Here is a 22,212-nt window from a genome sequence, read left to right as displayed (position 1 = left end):
GGCAGGGAGAGCCAATGGTATTTTGTCAGAAAATATACGAAACCTGTACATTCATGCAAAATGAAAGTGAAAACATCAAAATTTTAAATAAATTTTAGTCTTATATAGTAATTAAAATGTCATCAATTAATAAAACCTATGAGTTAACCGACGTCTTGCGGCTTAGAAGTCGACGTTTCTTCCCCACTGCTGGAGATTGCTTCAATACTAATGTTCAAATTACACATTGTGCGCTCAATGACAGCCATATACGCAACTGTATGAAACTATAAATGTCAAATACACCAAAGGATGAAGTTCGCCATGAAAAAATATTTGACTTAGCCGGGATCTCCCGATTGCCGGTCAGGAGTGCTACCAATTACAAGTCCCGGCTAAGTCAAATATTTTTTCATGGCGAACTTCATCCTTTGGTGTATTTAACTTTGCACCCGTGCGCGTGACTGCGTACAAAGTAACTTGTTCCTTCAGTGCTTTTATAAATGTCATTCGCATTTTATTGGTAATAGGGTGGTTTCCTATTATTTTTTTATTGCCTAAATCGAAAGATTATTTATATATAGCTGGTTCCCTCCGAAGTTTCCCTCAGGATAGCTTGCGCTCGGAGTCGAGTCTCATCCGGTAAAGCGAATGATTAGAGGCCTTGGGGCCGAAACGGCTTCAACTTATTCTCAAACTGAGAGTGAGAGCTCCGGCTTGCTCGATTAACGAAGCCGGAGGCTGGATCGGAGTGTCTAGTGGGTCACTTTTGGTAAGCAGAACTGGCGCTGTGGGATGAACCAAACGACGGGTTAAGGCGCCCGAATCGACGCTCATGGGAAACCATGAAAGGTGTTGGTTGCATAAGACAGCAGGACGGTGGCCATGGAAATCGGAATCCGCTAAGGAGTGTGTAATAACTCACCTGCCGAAGCAACTAGCCCTGAAAATGGATGGCGCTGAAGCTGAAACTCCTGGAGTACGTATTTCACGCATGTAGATTTTTAAATGACGATATCTATTTTTCGCGATTAAAGGAAAAGTGAAAATTTTCAAGGGCGCGAAAACGCGACGGATAATTATGAAGGCCGGGAAAACTCCGTGTGACGTCGTTCTGGTTCCCGCTGCCGCAAGTGAGGCGACCTTGAGGCGAGGCTTTGAGCGCTGATACGACGCAGGATGCTAGCAGGTAGCTGAGAACCAGGCTAGCTGGTAGCGCTTGGAATAAATAATGATTAGAAATACCTTATCAAACGAAGAAAACTTTCCGACCTTAGCCAGTTTTAATAAGTGATTATTAAGACATGTTTCCCTGAGCTCTGTGCCTCATGCATGCATTGGTAATCTCAGACGAAGTAAAACTCCGATCTACTCGTACAGAAACTAGGTCCCTTTGACGTCACGTGGAGTGGCATCGCATGGGCGCCAATCTGGCCCTTTTCAAATGAGGATAAAAATTGACCATTGACATTCGTCTAAACAGGTATTTCTAAAACCAAATAATTTGTATATTATGAATACAGTAATGGTGGGTAACGAATCGCAATCAATGCTTTTCGTTTTCTTTGATGAAGGAAACTACCCTATTAAGGTAAATGTAAATGAAGCCTGCCAAACCGTAATGAAGTGGTGAGTGGAGTTGAAGTAATGTGCCATGTCCCAATGTGCGCTCAATGACACACACACCTAAATGCAGGCGCGCACTAGCGCGACCACGACCACGGCAGATCTCTGTCGCACACCATCGGACCAAAGCACGACCACGACCACACCCACGATAGCAAAACACGTTCACCGTTCACTTGCTCAGTCGGTATGGTCGGGTCGGAGTAAAGTCGGAGTCAGTGCGCGTCGCGCCATTAACGCCCGCTGAGTCGGGGACGACCAAATTCAAAAATGTTGGTCGGACGACTCGGGTCCGACCAACGAGTCGCACTTGGCCTAGTGCGCGTCGCTTCACGTGTTGCAATGCTAAAACTGGTCGTGTGCCACAGGTCGTGGTCGCGCTACTGCGCGCCTGCCCTAAAGAGGTCCCCGGCACAGGGGGAGAAACCTCGACTTTTAAGCCACAAGACTGCGGGTTAATCCGAAAGTTTTATTCATTGACAACATATATGGAGCGCGAAATTATTGAAATGTTGTTTTCAGAGGCCAATTTAAACGTTTTCAAGGAACATTAAGGGGCTATGGAATATTCCCCGCTTCACTGGGGGTGTTCCATAGCCCCTCCTATCAAGCGCGTATCCAGGATGAAAACTAGGGGGAGGGGGGGCAAGCCATGGTTGTTCAAGTTGTAGGTAAGAGTTAACCATGCAGAGGGAGAATATAATCAATATTTTAAGAAAACTGTAACAGCTCTTTATTAGTTTTTAAAATTATCTGCTTGAAAAAATATTATTTTCTTTAAAGACATTTGCGATTTTTGCTTCTAGGGGGGGCAGCTGCCCCCTCCTGCCCCTCGCTGGTTACGCCCATGCCTCAGTCAGGATTACTGCTCCCACCCCTCTAACCTCTAAACTTCGCTCATGCCTTGCTAGTTGCTAGGAACCTAAATTAATCGTTAATATCGCACAATACACAGAATGAGAACTATATTTTTATTGAGACACAGCAATTTTCAGCATGGACCCGAAGTAACTATTAAATGTCGGTAACAACTACTAAACCTTCCAAAATAGAACCTAACCGGTATTTCAGTTTCCCACCAAAACTGTCTAAAAACAAATGAAGAGCAGTACACGCTCGTTCATTTGTCAACTGACTTTCATCAGTGTTTTGTCTGAAATTATTGGTATCAAAATGTATCAAAATACGTAACAGTTCACAGTTTAAGGGTTGCTTGCAGTTGATTGTGTTAGACTTCTGGAAATAAATCACCAGCATAGAAAACATGGCTATACAAACAAAACTTCTAGGCCTCATGGATGTTATTCTTCGTGTTCCTCCTTTATTCATAATCGACGAACTGCTAAGGACTGGACTAGGTGTCCCTCAATATGACATTTACGAAGAACCTGATGAATTCGTGGAAGAACGTAGTCAGGCTGGGGAGACGGTATTTTTCCAGTCGTATGTGTTGTCAGCTCTTGCAATCACCATGGTTAAATTCTTCTTGTCGTGCCTAGGTAAGTGTTTGGTATCAATATGATGTGTGGCCCCAGTGCTGTACACAGTTCCGATTCAACCCTATATATGCCGGATGGATTTAATTACCATTTATTTGACGTAATTATAGCCTCCCACATGACTGCATTTCTGGAGACGTTTATGAATGAAAACTTCCGCCGAGTGTTCTTATTATTGATGCGCCATTTACCTGAACGCTTCATAAACCCTACTAATTATTTGTGGAAAACGTTTGGTGTGTAATTATTCTCATCATTGTGCCGCTATCCATATTTATTGTGTCAAACCCAATCCAAAATCCACGCATAAGTAAATATCATTTGCCGTTCAAACGAGAACGCACGAAAAATCTGTGACAATGTGTGTGTGGTCATGATGTTGTTGAAATGTTCTTTTAAATCCGCTCTAAGTTGCCTCCCGCATGGGGGCTTCTTCTTCCATTTTTGTATTTCGTCTTCTTTTAAGCTTGGTCATTGTTAATTATTGGTTTTAGCTATGCGGTGGTCTGTGACATGAGCGCACATTACGCATAGCTTGGTATACTGGCTGCTGATAGAGTAACGAATAATTCCTGTGGTTTATAGTGGTATCATTACTTTTATATTCTGATTTTGACTGGGAAACGCGTTTAAGTTTATTCTGTCCCAATGAAATTATATCAACTATATACTCCCCTACTAAACTCCTACTATGAACAACTATTGTGTTGATGCACGGGTTAATGCTTTCTTAGCCCTTTTTTTGTTTTAGCTCCTGTTTTCTTACTATATGCTCTTTATAACGATGCACGAAATTGAGTTTTAGACTTTGAATCGGGAAAAGAATTTATTGTTTTAAAGATATGATTACCAAGAAAATGAATGCCCATAGGTTAATTGTTGGTTTCGACTGGATGTGTGGACGTTGAATGTACATTACATTGAATGGAACAGTAGTTCATGATCAAAATGCAAAAAATGAATGCCACTGTTGTTCTTAAAAAGCCTTAAATAGCCTTAACTGACATACGAATCGAACTTGGGCTGAGTGTGGGCCCCTTCGTTTTTTATTTACTACGAGGTCTGATATAAAATCTAACTAAATTGTTGGTTTAACAACTATTAAAATAATTGTAGATCTTCTGATATCTCTTTTTTGGTGTTGGTAGATACTTTTTTGACTAGTATTCATTGCTAGTACTTACTTCCTTAACTTTGCAGGTATATATTTTGTTGCCCTTACTTACTTTGACTATCTTAGCATTTGTTTCTTCTTTGGCACTTTGACTCCATTAACTGCTGGTTGATGGCTTCATCAATTGAAGATAGTAAACTCCATATGCTGCTACCTCCTTGATTATATTGGAATCTCTTTGTCTATATTTTGATGAATGCAAACGCAGTTTTCAGCAGTCGTGCTGAAATCTAAATTTTCCTCCTCCCAGTGTTAATGTTATTCACTCATTGTTTTCTTTGTTCAAAAATTAGCATTATTGAAGCTCAACGCAAGGGATAAATATTACTAAGAATTTAGAGGGTTTCTTTTGTTTTTCAAAATTTTCTATATTTCTTTTTGGTCAAGTAATTTACAATACTGATGTGCTACTAAAGTTAGATATGAGAGTATAGTGTGCATATTTCTGGTGTACATTACTCAAGGTGAAGTAAGGCATTGGGGACATTTACGAATTTTTCTTAGAGTCAAAACAGAGGCTTCAGACCAAGAGCATCCAGGCTAGTTTAGATGTACCTTTTTACCTGTTAACAATAGATTTCCTGTTCAAGGTTGCAAAAACCTAGATGATTTATATATGCTTCTGAGAAATATAATAGGATTCTCACATTCTTCGTTCATTTGAATGTGAAAGTTTTATTTGGGCTGCCAATTTTGCTAAAATTGCAGATAAAAAGGTCAAATAAACTTTCATATATAGGCTTTTATGGTGCTCCATTTTAGGTTGGAGAAGAGTTTCAGAATAACTTCTGTATATGCTTTTCCTGGAAAGCATAAAATGTGAAGGGCAAATCTAGGTTCCACAACCAAGCCCCAGATATTGAAACTGCAACTTTGCCCTCATCACGCATCTGCACCCAGATTCAACACCTACGCTCCACTTCTCCAAAATACACTCACACCCTTACCTTCTGTCTGCACCAGAATTAAGACACGTTTGCGTGATGCATCCACCTATGTGGTTAGATACGTAATCGCTTTCATGATCAAATTTTCACTTCTTATGTGAACTCCCAAAATTGAAAAAATTCATATCCAGGGAATAATTCCTGTTTTAGCTTCATAAATCTATATGAGAATAAGTCCCACCATGCACTTGTGCAGGTAAGTCATCGTGTAAACACTACTTTACACCCTCGTGCCCCTCATCCCCAAACTTCACCCATGTCCTCATCATACTGTCTGCATTTGGGTCCCAAATTCGTATCCCCAAACTGTACTCTCACCCATATGTTATTTCTGGACCTAGTATCCACGCCCAAACTCCACCTCGAAAACTTCACCTACACCTTACTGACGTGTGTACTTTTATAACCAGCATCCACATCCACGTCTCACTTCTCCAAAAGGCAAAAGGCACTCACACCCTCAGTGGCAGATTTAGACACCCTCACCCAAATTTTTTTTATGATTTTAAATTATTATTAGTTTAATTGTTTTTGTATTCTTGTATGTGATTATCATCACCGTAAACCTTTTACGATGGATTATTTTCATATTTTTCTGTTGTTTTAAACATTGATATTAAAAATTTTTTTTTAAACTTCAAGTGGGCTATTTATTTCTTCTCACTAGTTAAACTTCGTAATAGGGTAGTTTCCTTCATCAAAGAAAACGAAAAGCATTGATTGCGATTCGTTACCCACCATTAGTAGTAGAACCACCACCACCAGTAGTTGACACCTTAAGGATTTATATGTCTGTTTGTTAACATTACTTAAACCGAATTCACTGTAGGGGAAACTTAAAGTTACTGATAGCTGTACAAAGTATTCCTCTATCGTACTGTCACAAGAATAACATTAATAAAATGAATGTGAATTATTATTATTTTTTTTTTGTTAACTGGCACAGGTCTAGTAGTTGACACCAAGCGAAAACAAGAATATTTAGTAGTTGACACATTTTATTTTCAGTAGTTGACATACTTTATAAAACTCTTTATTTCAATACACTCTTTATTTATTGACACTCTTTAGTAGTTTACATATGTTTTAAATGAGAAAAGGTTTAATAAATGAATTTTTGCCTACTTTGTATGAATACAGGGATGAAATGAATGATAAAAGTTGTAGAAAAATACAAAAATTGAATGTTAACGTATTACATAACTTAGGCTCATTCTCTAGTTAATTAAGTTAAAAAAAATGAATATAAATTGTGCTAAGCTATCAGAATGCAAGAAGTTAATCCCATAAAAATTCAAGTTCCGGGACTGAGTAAACATTTCTCGTGGTACTCATTTTTAAAGGCTCGTCAATGTGGTATAATACAGTTTCCCATTCGTAGTCCAATTTATCCTCTTTTTCTGGCCATTTCCAGAGTCTCCCAGATTTTTTCATAGCTGTAATAGTAGCAGCTGTTTCACAAACATCAGTTATAACCCCCGGAAATAACTCTTCTTCATAAGAAAAAACTACATACTCCCCTACTTTCCTCTCTACTGGTTTCTTTAGGTTTTTCTCATGTATGTTTTCCTCATCGCTCTCATCTTTAAAATCACTGTCTGATGGCACCTCTTCTATGCCAGAGTTAGAGCTGTCTTTGTAATGAAGCACCCGCTTTGCAGTCCTTTTCTTATGCTGCCGAACTTTATCTTGTTTCGCTCTTTCTTTTTCATCTTTTTTCCTTTGTCTCTCGGCAGCACGTTCCAGTTTTCTTTTTTCTAATTCTTCCTTTTTTGCCAACTTCTTTCTAAAATAATCTTGACACAGCTGTCCTGAGACAATGGCAGGCATTTTCTCCTTCATTGATCGTTTTTGTTTTGGTTCATTCTTGTCTTTCTGGAAAAAAAAGTGTCTTTTGAATGGGCTGGGGATTTCTGCAGATACTTTAGAAGTTCCAGCTTGACAAAGATCAGTATGATTAATACTATCTCTTGCAGGCTTATCGATACAAGTAAGGTTGTTCGTTCCAGATGGCATATTGTAATCATCAGTGGTATGATAAGTGGACTCATCGATAGCACTAGGAGTGAGTGTTGCAGATGACAGGTCCCCATCCACAATGCTTAGATTGTCTGGCTCATTAGTAGCACCAGATGCATTTAACAAATTACTTTCCAGTTCTAATTTTGTCTTCTGCCACAGTTCAAAGAGTGAAATATCTTTTTCCTCCAACTCTTTATTTGTATCCCTGTTACAAAATATTTTGAGCTTGCTTTCTGGAATACTCTCATTGAGAAATCGAAGTCCTTCTTTTAAAAATTGTCCACGTTCTTTGGCTTTTGTGACTTGATTATCACCTTCAATGTTTAATGGGAGAGTGATAGCTTCTGGGTTCCATGGAAACAATCCACATTTTCTAAAACCATTTTCCAGGATAGTCACTTGTAGCACATTGTCTATAACTTCTTTCAAAAGTTTTGGAAATTCTTTCTTCTTTAAGACTGGAGCCTCCAAATTGGATAACCTCCATTCATGTACTTTCTTCTTCCAGTGCTCTTAAAGAGTCCTGAAAACCGAAACATCCATCGGTTGCAAGAGATGCGTCGCATTTGGGTACAGTGCAATGAGAATGATGCCAAGGCTGCTTCCATTACCTCTTGAGTATAATTTCTAAAATTTCCCTTTGTTGGAGGCATCTGAAAATGAAAGAGGGAGTAATTCAGAAGTTGACACATTGTAACTCCAATAGTTGACACCCCCTGTCAACTATTGGATACAATACTTTGAAAATGTTTTAGAGGTTATAATACACAGTTCAACAATGTAAGCAGTTAAATAACACTCAAATGAAGCAGAATTATTAAATTATATTACTCCTGAGTAGTTGACACACGGTGTCAACCACTCAATACTATGTCATCTAAAGTTTCAGTAGTTGACATGATGCCAAAAAGCCATTTTTTTTAAATTTACAGGTTATTTTGAAAACTGTTTGTATACTTTAGAGTCTAAAACAAAGTATTAAACATCTCCTTAATCAAAATTATAATTGGTGTTTAAATTTTCAATGCTTACCTTTTAGCTTGTTCTTAGCAAACTCCACAACGAAATCACATTAATCAATTGAAAAACATGGGCTGTTGTCATCAGATGATTGTGGTTAGACTGCTGTTAAAGATGGCGGTACAGTAGTTCACATACACACCACTAGAGAGCTACACTACACAGACAAAAAAATATTAATCATCTGGCACCTTTATTCCTCTTGTTATTGTATTTTTTTATTATAAGTGTCAACTACTAGTGCAGTGTCAACTACTGGTGGTTTTACCTTAATTATTTCGTTTTAGAAATAGCGGTTTAGAAGAATGGCAACGGTCCATTTTTATCCTCATTTGAAAAGGGGCCAGATTGGCGCCCATGCGATGCCACTCCACGTGATGTCACAGGGACCTAGTTTCTATACGAGAAGATAGGAGTTATACATCGTCTGAGGTTACCAATGCATGCATGAGGCGTAGAGCTCAGGGAAACATGTCTTAATAATCACTTATCAAAACTGGATAAGGTCGGAAAGTTTTCTTCGTTTGATAAGGTATTTCTAATCATTATTTAAGACAAGCGCTACCAGCCAGCAGGGTACTCAGCTACCCGCTAGCAGCCTGCGTCGTATCAGCGCTAAGCCTTGCCTCAAGGTCACCTCACAGGGGGGCAGCGGGAACTAGAAATAAGTCTCAAGGAGAGATTTCCCGGCATTCATACTTACACGTCGCGTTTTTGCGCGCTTGAAAATTTTCACTTTTCATTTAATCGCGAAAAATAGATATCGTTATTTAAAAATCTACATGCGTGAAATACGTACTCCAGGTGTAATAATCTTTCGATTTAGGCAATAAAAAAATAATAGGAAACCACCCTATTTTCTAAAATTGTTCAAATCCATCTATTTTTAAGGATAAAAATGAAATTATAGTTTCCAAAATGCATAAAAATGGGTATTTAAACAATACTTACACGAAAGTATACCTCTGTTTCCAGGGGGTTTTTTCCATACTCCCCGAACCCAGGTCATGACACCCCCTGATATGATGCTGAATCTGCTCCTGCACACCCTCACTATGCATGTAGAGCATCACTCCACATCCATCATCTGTTAACACCACCCTACACCCTTTCTTCTCATTAGATTTCTATGTAGGTGAAAAACTGTGTTGACTTAGTTGGTCTGTAAGTTTTGTGCCATTTTGGAAACCCAAGTTTTTTCGTATGGTATTTTTTCAGATCGGATATAGTTTCACACCTTCATTTTAGTGCCTTTTATAGTTATGACCCAAATAAAAGCTTATCTACGAGAAAAATGAGTATATTTGTTGGTATATACCAACACTCCTCCTCAATTTCCATGTTAAACTTACACTTCACTCATACCTATGTTCTCTTTTAATTTTAGAAAACTGTTCAAATGACAAACGTTTTGTGAAGATGTCTGCCCTCTGGTTTTCTGAGGATATATACACCACATCAATGACATTGGTTTTGACAGAAAATCACATTACTAGAGATTACAAAATCATCAACGTATAACAACAGTAGTGAACAATCTAGTGAACTTCTCCCTGTTTTCCTCTCCTTCTTTGCTTCCTCCTCACTAATACGAAGACGACAGAACTCCATGGTTAACCTCTCCGTAGCCAAGGTCTCCAGTCCTGACACTACAGCATCATACTCCTCAGGCATAGTCATTAGGAATTGTAAGACGTTCCCCTTATCATCTATCATTTCCCCAACTCTTTTCAAATCCATAATAAGGGCATCATATTTCACACAATATTCATCAAACGTCTCTGATGACGGCCGGAACTCAAGGTTGCTTAACCTCTTTTTCAGCATCATTCTAGTCACGGGAGTTTTCTTTTCATACTTGCTTTCTAAATATGTCCATATTTCATTCGCAGTTTCTTTACTTCGCACTTGTAGTAACTGAGAATTTCCCAAGCTCTGGATAATGAACCTTTTACACTTTTTGTCAAGCTTCTTCAATCCCGCTGTAGCGGAACTTTTACTTGCCTGAGTTTCAGCACTATCTCCTCTCTGTATTTCATAAGGGTCCATCAGTTGCTCAAATGGCACTCTCACATGCTCCAGTAACTCCTTTTCATCTAAGTAAATTTCCATCCGGAACTTCCACTCATCATATTCCTTGCCATCAAAGAGTAGAATTTTATATCTTGCGTCATCCATACTTCCGGAAACTAAATCGTTCCCCTTAAAATTCTTACAAATCGAATTTAACAACGATTCCTTTTTTTCCGATGAAATGCTCCTGTAGCAAAAATTATCAACTCTGAGGACCGTCTTGTCTGTATCTAATTATAAGCAATATTTTGTGCATCAACTTGATGTTAAGAATGCTTTTCTATGTGGTGTGCTGAAGGAAGATATTTATATGCCTCCGCCACAGGTACAGGGTGGGGCAGAATGGACTCCCTAGTTTCTGACAATCACTGTAGAGTGCGCAGGTGAGTTAGCGGGGTGGGAGTATTGTCGTTTGGTGGGGGAAGCGATGCCATTTTTTAGTAATCGCCATGAAGTGGTCTGGTGAGCATCAAGGCTTTGTCATAGAAACGTTCTTTATAAACAATAATGGTGTATTGGCGACACAGAGGGCTTTTCGTAGGCAGTTTGGTTTGCCTCGTCATAACAAGGTTCCTGATGCAAAAACCATTATGAAATGGATCACTAGTGTGCGGGTGACAGGATCTGCACTTCCTAGAAAACCAGCAGGGCGACCTAAAAGTGTTAGGACACCTGAAAACATCGTGGCAGTGAGAGCGTCCATTGAGCAGTCAGTACCCATCGCGCTCTGTGCGGAAACATGCTGCTGCCCTTGGAATATCGTCCAGAACAGCAAGGCGAATTTTAGACACTGACCTTCACTTACACCCCTACAAGATGATGGTCGTTCAAGAATTGAGTCCACAAGACTGAAACGTACGGATGCTTGCGATGCAATTTCAACCTCTGTGCAACCCGACGCTATTCTGTGGTCTAGCGATGAAGCGCATTTAAACCTCTCCAGCACAGTTAATAAGCAAAATTTTCGGTACTGGGCGACTAAAAATCCTCATGAACTTCACCAAAGACCTCTTCATAGCCCCAAAGTCACAGTTTGGTGCGCCGTGTCCTCCATAGGCATTATTGGGCCTCACTTTTTTTAATCTCGAGGTTTAACTGTTATCTCTGAGCGTTATCGTAAAATGCTGGAGAACTTTTTTCAACCTAAAATGGAAGAGTATGGTCAGCAATATGACACATAAGCCTTTTGGTTTTAACAGGACAGTGCCACGGCTCATACCGCTCTTCGTTCACGCCAAGTCCTGCAAAGACAGTTTCCCGGCCGCCTGATCTCATTACGAGGCGATGTTCCGTGGCCCCCTCGCTCCCCGGATTTGAGTCCATGCGACTTTTTTCTTTGGGGATATCTCAAAGCTGAGGTTTATAAAGTTCGACCAAGGACCTTGGAAGCTCTTAAGGAGGCAATTACAGATGTCATCGTTGGAATATCAGAAGATATGCTGAGAAGAGTTTTCGAAAACTTTTTTGAACGACTCAATATGTGCATCGCTCGCCAAGGTCGTTACCTGGATGAACAAATTTTCAAATTCAAATAAAAATAAAATGGCATTGAATGTAGTTTTGGGAAATATACACGTTTTAAAACTATCTTGGTTAGTTTTTTCACAATTCACCCGTCAAATCAGGGAGTCCATTCTGCCCCACCCTGTAGTAAAGGTTGAAGAAGGCTTGGTGTGCAAATTGAAAAAGACATTATATTGTTTAAAGCAAGCCCCTAAAGAATGGAATGCTAAATTTCATAGTTTTGTAAAAAAAAGAAAAAACTAGTTTTTGTTCAGTGTCAATCTGACAGATGTTTGTATGTGAGAATTGAGTGCAATGTTACCGTGTATCTGTTGTTATACGTTGATGATTTTGTAATCTCTAGTAATGTGATTTTCTGTCAAAACCAATGTCATTGATGTGGTGTATATATCCTCAGAAAACCAGAGGGCAGACATCTTCACAAAACGTTTGTCATTTGAACAGTTTTCTAAAATTAAAAGAGAACATAGGTATGTGTGAAGTGTAAGTTTAACATGGAAATTGAGGAGGAGTGTTGGTATATACGAATGCAATTTCAATGTTGATTTCTGTGTTACTATGTGCATTGTTGTTTTTATTGATTTTCTAATATATAAGAGTTCAGTATGTGAATTTTAACCAAATAGGATACATGTTCTGTTAACATTGAAGTTAAGCATTAATTTCCATCCGCCTTAAATTCTACCCACTACAACAATATTAAGTGGTGTTGAAGTAAATCAACAATTTCTGAGAAAGCACAAGTGGCATTATACATTATTCCTGGTAACATAATGGTCCCAAATTGGTGGCAAAAAGTTTGCATTGTAAAATCTCCTTTGAGAATGTAAGGGATCACTGTAGGGCCAGCCACCAGAGGAGCATACTAGCTCAGAAGGTCAACCGTCTGTTCGCTAGATCTCCAGCTCAAATATCAATATATGCATTTGCATACTCCCAGTAAAAATCGATGGAATGTGAGATTGCCTAGGGAAAGGAACTGTCCTCCTACTCTTATGTGTGATGACACAAGCCTCTGACTTAGCCTGGGATGAGCTCTGCTCTCATCTATCTTTTAGGATTCGTCAAGCGTATTGTGGGAAGATTTGTGGATGAGAAAGTAAAAGAAAGGTGCTATTTCGTTCTCGTCCGACCGCTCCTTGAATAAGCAGTGAGCGTATGGGATCCGGTGCAGAAAGACTTAATCCACGAACTGAATAAAATACAAAGGAAGGCTGTGCGTTTAGTCAAAAACTGCTACGGGCGTACAGACAGCGTTACCCAGATGTTAAGCGAATTAGGCTGGGAGCTGTTGGAGACTCGGAGGCTGCGCGCTCGGCTTAGACTGCTTGAACAATTGAGAATGGATATCTTTAAGAGCGACACAGAGAACATAATATTAGAGCCACACTATTAAGAGAGATGTTTAGCCAAACGGATAGATATGGGAATTTGTTTTTCCCCCGAACCATAAAGGACTGAAATAAACGCTAGTCCCAACCTCGTTAGAGCCCTTCATTTTTTTTTAAATTTGCTGTAAACGGCTGGTGTCCTAACACCCCCTGCCACATGCCTTTTAGGCGGCTTGCAGGGTATTGTGTAGATGTAGATGTATCCTAATCAGGCTTAAGGTTGAAACTCATGAGTGAGTGATGGGCCGTAATTGAAAATCCTATGTCTATATTTATGATCTAATTCCTAATTGTTAGTGAATTTTGCATTTCAGAATGTGCATAGGATATATTTTTAAATATTCGAGCTTTACATGTGTATGCTACTTTTCTTTCTTTAAGTGCTACATAAATAATATTGGATTATTTCATTTGTTTGCTAAAACTTTTATACCTGTGGTACCTTTCTTCTGAACACTCTCATTCTTTGAGAAACTCGTGTGCATAGCCTGGTCAATTTTAAATGAATGTGTTCATAGGTATTGCAATTGCAAAAGCTTATTTTTTTGCAGTGTAGTTTTTTATTTTTTCACTTATCTGAAGTTATGGAACATCTTTTGGTACATTTATCTGAAATTAGGGAATATCTTTTGGTACATTTGTTGGTAGCTTCTACCGATTGGCTTTGATCTGCCTTTCTTTTTTATATGAGTACCAATATTTCATTCAAATTTCAAAATCTGCTTTTAGATTTTATCGTTTAAGTTTATCAATGAAATGGGTAACCTCTTTTAAGCTGAAGGTGGCAGGCCTCTTCTGTCAACTCTTTCCACACATTTATGCAATAAAATCTATTCTAAGAATGTTTTTTATCATTGAAATAGCAATGGGCATTGTTGCCAGACATTGGATGTCCATAAGACGTGCCTGAAAATGTATTTGTAATTCAGAGTTAAATCTGGCAACATCCTTTGTGCCTTTACTATTCTAAATCCTTTCACCATTTCTTTATTAAATGTTTTTGAATTTAATTTAGGCCACAAGCCTACTTTTTTAGGTCAAGCCCTCAGAGATCTATCACTTTCGGAAGTTGGTTCACACAGCAGGGGTCTGCTACTTCGTTTTTAGTGGGCCTTCTGAAATAATTCTTCCTTCTTCTTGAATTTACTTTGTTCTGTGCCTCATCTGTTTGAAATGAAAACCTAAAGCATAGTGTTCATGTGGAAGGGGAAAGGATTCTCTCTCTCCTCTCTTGCCTTTTGGTGCTGATCTCTCCTCTCTCGCCTTAGTGCTGCTTTCTACTTTTGTTGTAGAGGAAAGGAATTGTAATGTGTTGTTTTGTGAAATAATTTATTCCTTGCCGTATGAACCATGGCTCAGGAAATAATTCATTCGAGCTATTTTATTCGTAAAAAAACTTAGTGTCATAAAATTAAACAAATATATTCTTGTTTAGAAAAGGGAATGGATTATCATTTAATGTGGCCAGGTTTGTTATGTTCAGACTAGTTTCTATTTGGTCATTTAATTCTTATTTGAGCTGTTTGCCTTATTATTTTGTAAAATGTTTGCTACTTATGTAATTCCAGAACAATATGCACGTAGTTTATATAAAGTCAGTTAAGGGTAGCATTTTCCAACTCCTGAAATTATGAATAAATTTGTTTTTTCTTTCGACTTAGTTGAAGCTTTCTTTAGAAGCAATTTCATTGACCACCAATAATGCAAGAATCCACCCTGCAGAACTGAGTATTATTTTAGATATTCGTGGCCTCAGGTCAACTCCATAAAAATTGAGAAATGATTTCAATTTTGAGTTATTTTTGTTTACCAATCACATTCTTGGTGAATAATCTATAAGGATTATAATCATGCTCTGTGTACTCTGCATATCTTCTTAATTCATGCTGCAGTTTTTGTTATTTGTGTTTAATTTTACCTTAAAACTGTCATAAATCAATCGAAGAGGTAACCGTAAGTCCATGTTTCCAAGGACTGCTGCATGATGTGCAGCAATGCTGTTGCAGGGCAGTTGCCTTAACAAGAACTCTTTGTTTCTGGTTTTCAATCATCACTGACTGACCCAGATGTTGCGAGGGAGTGATCATGTTGCGAGGCCACGGAATCATGTCTACAGCAGTTGCCTCTTGGGAAACTGGTGCATAATGCAACTGCATGGCATAGTGTCTGAAATTGTAGTTTGTGACGTCACACATTGGTTTGAAGTGTCCTTTATTACCACTTTCCCAGATCCCTGATCATGCTGCCACGAATAGCTCATCATGAAACTCCACCAATGCATAAATTTTTGAAACCAGGGTTTTAGACATGTTAAGTTCTGAAGAATCTGTTGTGATTCTCATTTCCCCTTGCATGGCATCTTTATTCCCCTTTTCAAGCACAAACTATATTTGATGTAGAAATATTCCATTTCTAACTGTTTCTCTCAAAAATGCATGCAAACAGTTATTAAATCGTGCAAAATGGAAATTCATCTCATTCACAATCAGCTTGTTTTTGTCCAATTTTCATGCAGACAAAGGGACTGATATGGCCGAGTATACTGCTGATACTTCAAACTTACCTATTTGAAATTTATTATAGTTCCTATACAGGAAATAATTTTCTGTACATATTTTGAGAATATAATGTAATTTCAGTCAGTCCCAAATAATTGTGTGTATAATTGTTAGTTATTGTTTTAGTGATGGTTGTTGTCTTTTTTGATTGACCTTATGGTCATTATACTGATATTCTTTTATTTCTCTTCAGTTATGTGTTTTCAAGTCGAAATTAGACTATTTGCCTAATTATCACTGTGTTGTGCCCTGTTATTTATTTTTTTTCCTCTCTCTACACATATGCACCTTCCATCGATTCTTTTGGAACCAGAATAAGGTGGTCATCAGTTCTTCCAATGGTATTCAAAATTTGATTGAAGAATATTGTGAAGATTAATTTCATTGCAAAATTTCGTATTTTTACCCATTTTCTATTCCACCCAAATATGTTATGCATTCAGAATGTTTACTCTGACACTGGATAAGGCTTTTAAAGCCTCCTATCTTGTCAGAAAAAATGGTGCAATGCTATGACAATATTCTAATATCAACCACTTTTTTGATGAAAAAATGATTTAGACCTAAAGCTGTTCTATTTTTGACACTATTGACATTTTACACTTTTAGCTTTCTTAGTTAACGATTTCTTTTGTTTTCCTCCAAAAAGGAGGGAAAGTCAGCTTTGCATATAAGGCATACCTGAAATTTTATTTTTACCATTTAATGTCATCATCAGCGAAAATGATGGTCGACCTTGTTAACCCAATGGAATGACTGGTCATACTGTCCAGCTGCTTCTTGATGAAGCATGTCAGTAAGATTAGTTTTGTGGGAAACACATACCTAAACTCCTAACCACCTAAGGCTATATTTGATTGTGACTTGTTATAAGTGTTTAAAATTATTATTTATTAAATTGCTAAGAATGTTGAAGAAGAAACTCCCTGAAATCACTCACAGGAAACAGTGAGTCAAGAGATTAATTTAATAATTCTGGTTGAGTGCAGGGCTGTTGATAGAAAAGTCTAGGGTTCAAATCCTAGGTCATACCTTTCAACATCCCAGAAAAAAATCCTTTAACTGCAAGGTGACCTCCCCACCCGGAGTGTGTTAAAATTCACATAACTTATGCATTAGTCTGGGATGGGTTCTGTCTTCTGCTATTCTGACCAATCTTTGGGTTGAATCACTGATTGAGTGAGCAATGTAACTTAAAATAACAAATAGGAATGAAGATGGTTCATTGATGCATCATAGTTGGACTTGGTGAAAGTTATTACATTGAATTTGTAGTTAAAGTTATGAAGACCACATCCACTGGACTGTAACTTCAACCACTCAAATTGCATTATTTTTGTTATGTAAATTTGGATTTTCATAATTTCAGATTTTTTTACCATTTCCCTTTAATATTAAGGGACTAATATACTCTTTTCTTCTCTTTCAGGATGTATTTCAGCTTTGTGTGTGTTCATGTTGTGGACAAAGCATTTGGTCACAGTGTACATGTATTTAATGTCTGTGGGAATAGTGTTTGTTTCGTATTGGACCAATGTGAGTACAATGAAGGCAGTCGTTTCTGCTACTGTGGTGGGAGAGGAGGAAAGCGCCACTGTTGAAACTCATAACAGCCCCCTTGAAGATATTCTCTCTCTCAATTTGGGACATCTTCTAGACACTGATAGTTTTGGTTTCACTATTATTCAGAACTATTTGTTGCAGTGCATTCTGGCATTCACTTTTTGCTATGTCCATCTTGGTCCTCGCTACCCACTATTGCAGAAATTACTTCCCATTAGTTTCATGGCACCATCATTCCTCGCTCTTCTGCCCTTGCCACCGTCAGTAATTCAGCACGCACCTGTATTTGCTGCCCTCCTTCCTCTTGCCCTGGTAAAGTTTGTGTTGTGGTATAGTGCTTTTAATGTTGTGCGCACAATATATGGGGGCTACCAATATGCCCGAACGTTTATCTCAAACTTTGGGATGAGCACCCTGGTAGAAACTGAGTGGTCTAGATTAAATGTCCCATGTGTGCTTCGCACATTTTGGATACTCCGTGTAATTGAGCATGCAGTTGTTCTGATAGCTAAAAGTGGTGCAACGGGAGATGATCATGAAATGGTGACCAACGGACCTTGGGCCTTTGCTGCTGCTGCCAAGAGTCTTCTTATCAGTGGATGTGAAACCACAACAGCTGTATTGGGCATGACCAGTGCTGTGTCATATATATGCCACTATGTGGGTTGTTTTTTCCAGTGGGCTCTACAGGCAGAAGAGGATGAGGAGAAGAGTATAGGGACTGTCTCAGCTATTTTATTTTATATCCTTGCTCTGCAGACAGGATTGACTGGATTAGAGCCAGAGAAACGCTTTGTTCGATTATGTCGAAATGTGTGTCTCTTGTTCACCGCACTTTTGCATTTTGTTCATAACATTGTAAACCCACTTCTAATGTCCCTAAGTGCATCTCATAACCCTTCCCTGCAGCGTCATGCTCGAGCCCTTGCAGTTTGTGCCTTCCTCATATTATTTCCTGCTTCGCTCTTGGCATACTTGTGGTCACATCATCCAACATCAACATGGCTCCTGGCTGTGTCGGCATTCAGCATTGAGGTTATAGTAAAAGTCTGGGTGTCTCTAGCCATTTACTCCCTCTTCCTTGTTGATGCGTGCCGTTCAGTCTTTTGGGAAAGATTAGATGACTATGTATACTACATCAGAGCATTTGGGAATACAGTTGAGTTTTGTTTTGGCATATTTTTGTTCTTCAACGGGGCGTGGATTTTGGCTTTTGAGTCTGGTGGGACCATTCGAGCAGTCATGATGTGCATTCATGCCTACTTCAACATATGGTGAGTGAATTTTATTTTTGCCATTTGCACCAGGATTAGTTTTCATTAACTTATTGATAACTTTGATGCTAGCATTTCTAGTTTTTGCTTGTTAATCTAGTTCTTTTTGTATGTATTCCTTATGTCTTGGCCATTTTTTTCTTATTTCTTCTCTCTCCTCAGGTGTGAGGCAAAAGCTGGATGGAGTGTGTTTATGAAGCGCCGTACTGCAGTGCGAAAAATAGAATCTTTGCCAGAAGCAAGTGGTGCTCAGCTGCAGGAATTGGATGATGTTTGTGCCATTTGCTATCAAGAAATGCGCAGTGCAAAAATTACTCGATGCCGGCACTTTTTCCATGGTGTCTGTTTAAGGAAATGGCTCTACATGCAAGATCGATGCCCTCTATGCCATGATATTCTCTATTGGATTGACTCTGGCGGTGAAAATAAAGATGATGAACCTGTTGACGACAATCAAGGCGAAGAGGCACGAATGGATTTTGATGATGATTTGGAAATTGATAATGAAGGACCTGATTAACTTCATTGTGGTTTATCTATCAACATTGACTTCTGAAAAGTGAATGACTTGTTTTGAATGATCCATTGTGATGGAATCAAATGAACCTTTTCAGTCAGAAACTCTCAGCTACATTGGGGCTTACCAGATGTTTCATGAGTTATATTTTGTTTAAACCCATAATACCGAGTGAAAGTTGTGCGTATGTGTGTGTCTGCGTATTGAGCATCTTCGAGAATTGTGGTATTGTGATATAGCAAAGAGAGAATTGTTTTGTACTTAAAATATTGTGATTAAAACTAGTATTGAGGTAGGCTTTTCTGGAAAAATTACGTGTTCATTAATTCATTATATCTGAGACTATACTTGGAACTATTATTGATTTGATAGATACAGTTGAATTAAAATAATCTCTTTTTGGTAATTTAACTTGCTTTTGGCTCATTTTATTCTTTGACGTGATTAAGATTGTTGATCGATAATTTTCTGTAGTGGAATTTATCTCATCTTCTCTAGGGTGAAAGTCTGCTTAATGTCTTTCTATATGTAAAACTAGTGACCAGGTGACCTCTCTGTATATTCAGCTAATGTTTTGCCAAGCAAGATCAGACTCTGCAATGTGAATTCTATGATCTACTCAAACTTTTTATCAGTGAATGATTTGTAAGGTTCTATGTGCCATATTATTTGTTTTCAACGTAAAATTATTGTGTTGGGATGTTTAAGGAAGGCTAGTTTTTTTCATTTCCATTGATCTTCTATTGATGGGTCCTACTCTGGTTTACTTGAGGTACTTCTTTAATGGTTGATGAGAGATATGCACCCAGAGATAAAAGACTCAGTTAAGTATCAGTATTTATTGCATCGATTTATTTTTATCACTGTGATGGGATTTTTTTGTTCTGTATTCTTAAAAAAAATGTTGTGCATAGTCATGAGTTTTAATTCTGTGAAAGTGGCTTATTTATCCATAATTGAGTTGTTGAATTTTAAAATCCCAGGACCATTAATTTCAAGTAAAGAAGAGTTGTGTTAGTGTGCGTTTGAAAAAGAGGCAGCTGAATTGGGTCAAATTATTCGTGACTGTTGTGCTTTGAGTGATAAACTTGGACAAGAAGCCTCTTGAAACAGTTTGGGGTTGCTGTTTAACTTTCCTCATATTTTTATTGAATCTGTCGGAGGGTAAGCATTTTTTCATGAGTGTAGCTGAAATGTGTAAGTGGGTGTGTGGCTGTAATTGGAGATTGATTTCTAAATTGCAGGTGGATTAAAAATCATGTAAATGTAATTTTTATTTCTCTTTCATTTTTGAAATCATATATTTTTATGCTTATTAAAGCATGAATTTCAAAGCTCAGCTATCTAACAGTGCACCTCCAATTTGGTATGGGATAGGTGTGTCTGAACAGCATTTTCCTTCAAATCACTCTCATGGCACTGCCTAAAGTGGCTGTGTTTCTTTGTTGGAAGTAGGGTTTGCTCAAGCTCCCTCTTTTGTTGCCTCCTATTCTGATTCAATTCCCGGCATCAGTTCTCGGTTTCATATCTTAATCAAGGGTTTCATTTCATTGCTAAATATTCAAGTGCTATTTATCATTTTTGTTTTTGCATTATGAGGTTACATAAAAAACATCAAGTTCTTTCACAATTGTTTAAAAACTTCTATCTATTTAATGTATGATCTGTAAATTGTGCTAGAGTTGGTGCAAAGTGTTTTTGTTTTGGTTCCAGGCTGAAGAAGCAGTATAATTGAGAACCAAGGAACTGGACAAACTCATCTGTGGTTTATATCACTGCACAGTTAAATCATTTTTGTTTTCTCTTTTCTTCCTTGGGAGTATTTTTCTCTTATCAAAGTCATTTACAAAATGACTTAAGCTTTCCTAGGAGATGACGTTTGTAAAGGGACCTCAGCAAACCTTGCTGGCCAGTTGCTCCACTTCTTTTTTGTATTTTTACAATCAAAACCATTATTTTTGCTGGGACCTGACTTTCTTATAATCCAATTCTTTAGCCTTATATGCCGTAAAAACATCACAGTTTTTCTGGATTCATTCTTTGCAGTTGCTGTTTTATTTCCTTGATTGGCCGTTGTGAATAATATTATTTTTATTTATCTTCTTCCTTTCAAGTTAAATATTTATTGCCTCATTCACAATTGTGTGCTAGTTGCCGTTGGCAAGCTCCTGATAGTTATGGATATCACAGAGATTGGAGTAATGTGAGTGCTCAATTAGGAATGGAGCAAGTTCTGTCACTGAAACTTGGGTGGCTTGCTGTCATATCCGCCTCCAAATATGCTTCTTATTGCCACTTTCAGGCATCATAGTATGTAGCATGCTGTAGCAATGTCTGTTTACATCACGCTGTAACATTCTTTGAATCAGGCGCGTGGCAGTAGAGCCGCTATTTGGTTACTCATCATTTTCCTACAGTTTGCTTCCAACTATAGAGCTCCAATTCAATTCTTTGCTTGCTAGAAGTTTTGTTATAGCTGGTGACAGGTGAGTGTACTGTGATATTTTGATTATCTTTCTAGTTTTCCTCGAGTGTTTCCTTATACTTAATGATTTCCTCAACAAGATGATGACCCCGGTAAGAAGTGGCATATACATCACCCTGGAAAAGTGTTGTCAGACTATTTACCTGAAAGGTGGTGGGGGAGATATTTGATTGCTATTCCTGTGGAGCTCACTTCACTGGTGAGCATTCTCTGAAAGATGATAGTCAATTGCTATAAAATATTTAGCTCTATAAAACCATTTGCCATTTCCTTTTCCCAAAAATAAGAGTGGAGAAATATGACAATTTAAGGAAAATTAGCTACATTCATGTCATGTGGACTTAGACTCTTGATAATGTGGATTAATAGGCGATGCTCCCAGTACTAAAAGACTGGAGTGTTTTATAATGACAGGAGAATTATCCACAGTTTATACAAAAACCAAGTAGTGAATAAATCTGTACCCAGGTATTGAGGAGCAATAATAAGGATAGAAGAGAGACATGGGTGTGCTCTGTCCCCTATAATTTTGCATGTGTTATATTAGAAAGCTATCAATG

At 38.1% G+C, this 22,212-nt stretch overlaps 1 protein-coding gene across 1 annotated transcript; it reads left to right on the top strand.

The window, feature by feature from the left end:
* The first annotated feature begins 2,748 nt into the window (after positions 1 to 2,748).
* LOC124153596 (protein TRC8 homolog) lies at positions 2,749 to 20,437 on the top strand. Its single transcript, XM_046526870.1, has 3 exons — positions 2,749 to 3,104; positions 17,243 to 18,650; positions 18,813 to 20,437. The coding sequence occupies exons 1-3, from the start codon at positions 2,870 to 2,872 to the stop codon at positions 19,168 to 19,170; spliced, it is 2,001 nt and encodes a 666-aa protein (XP_046382826.1). The 5' UTR covers positions 2,749 to 2,869; the 3' UTR covers positions 19,171 to 20,437.
* Positions 20,438 to 22,212: the final 1,775 nt, after the last annotated feature.

This window comes from Ischnura elegans, chromosome 2 (genome assembly GCF_921293095.1).
Source record: "Ischnura elegans chromosome 2, ioIscEleg1.1, whole genome shotgun sequence".
Taxonomy (NCBI): Eukaryota; Metazoa; Arthropoda; class Insecta; order Odonata; family Coenagrionidae; genus Ischnura; species Ischnura elegans.
The sequence above is the reverse complement of the archived record's forward strand: the minus strand, read 5'-3'. Positions and strand labels throughout refer to the sequence as shown.

Bases quoted from the DNA above. Each gene is read 5' to 3' on its own strand.
- LOC124153596 (XM_046526870.1), top strand. From the start codon at position 2,870: ATGGCTATACAAACAAAACTTCTAGGCCTCATGGATGTTATTCTTCGT. The intron at 3,105-17,242 runs GTAAGTGTTTGG...CTTCTCTTTCAG, and splicing joins ATTCTTCTTGTCGTGCCTAG to GATGTATTTCAGCTTTGTGT. The intron at 18,651-18,812 runs GTGAGTGAATTT...CTCTCTCCTCAG, and splicing joins CATGCCTACTTCAACATATG to GTGTGAGGCAAAAGCTGGAT.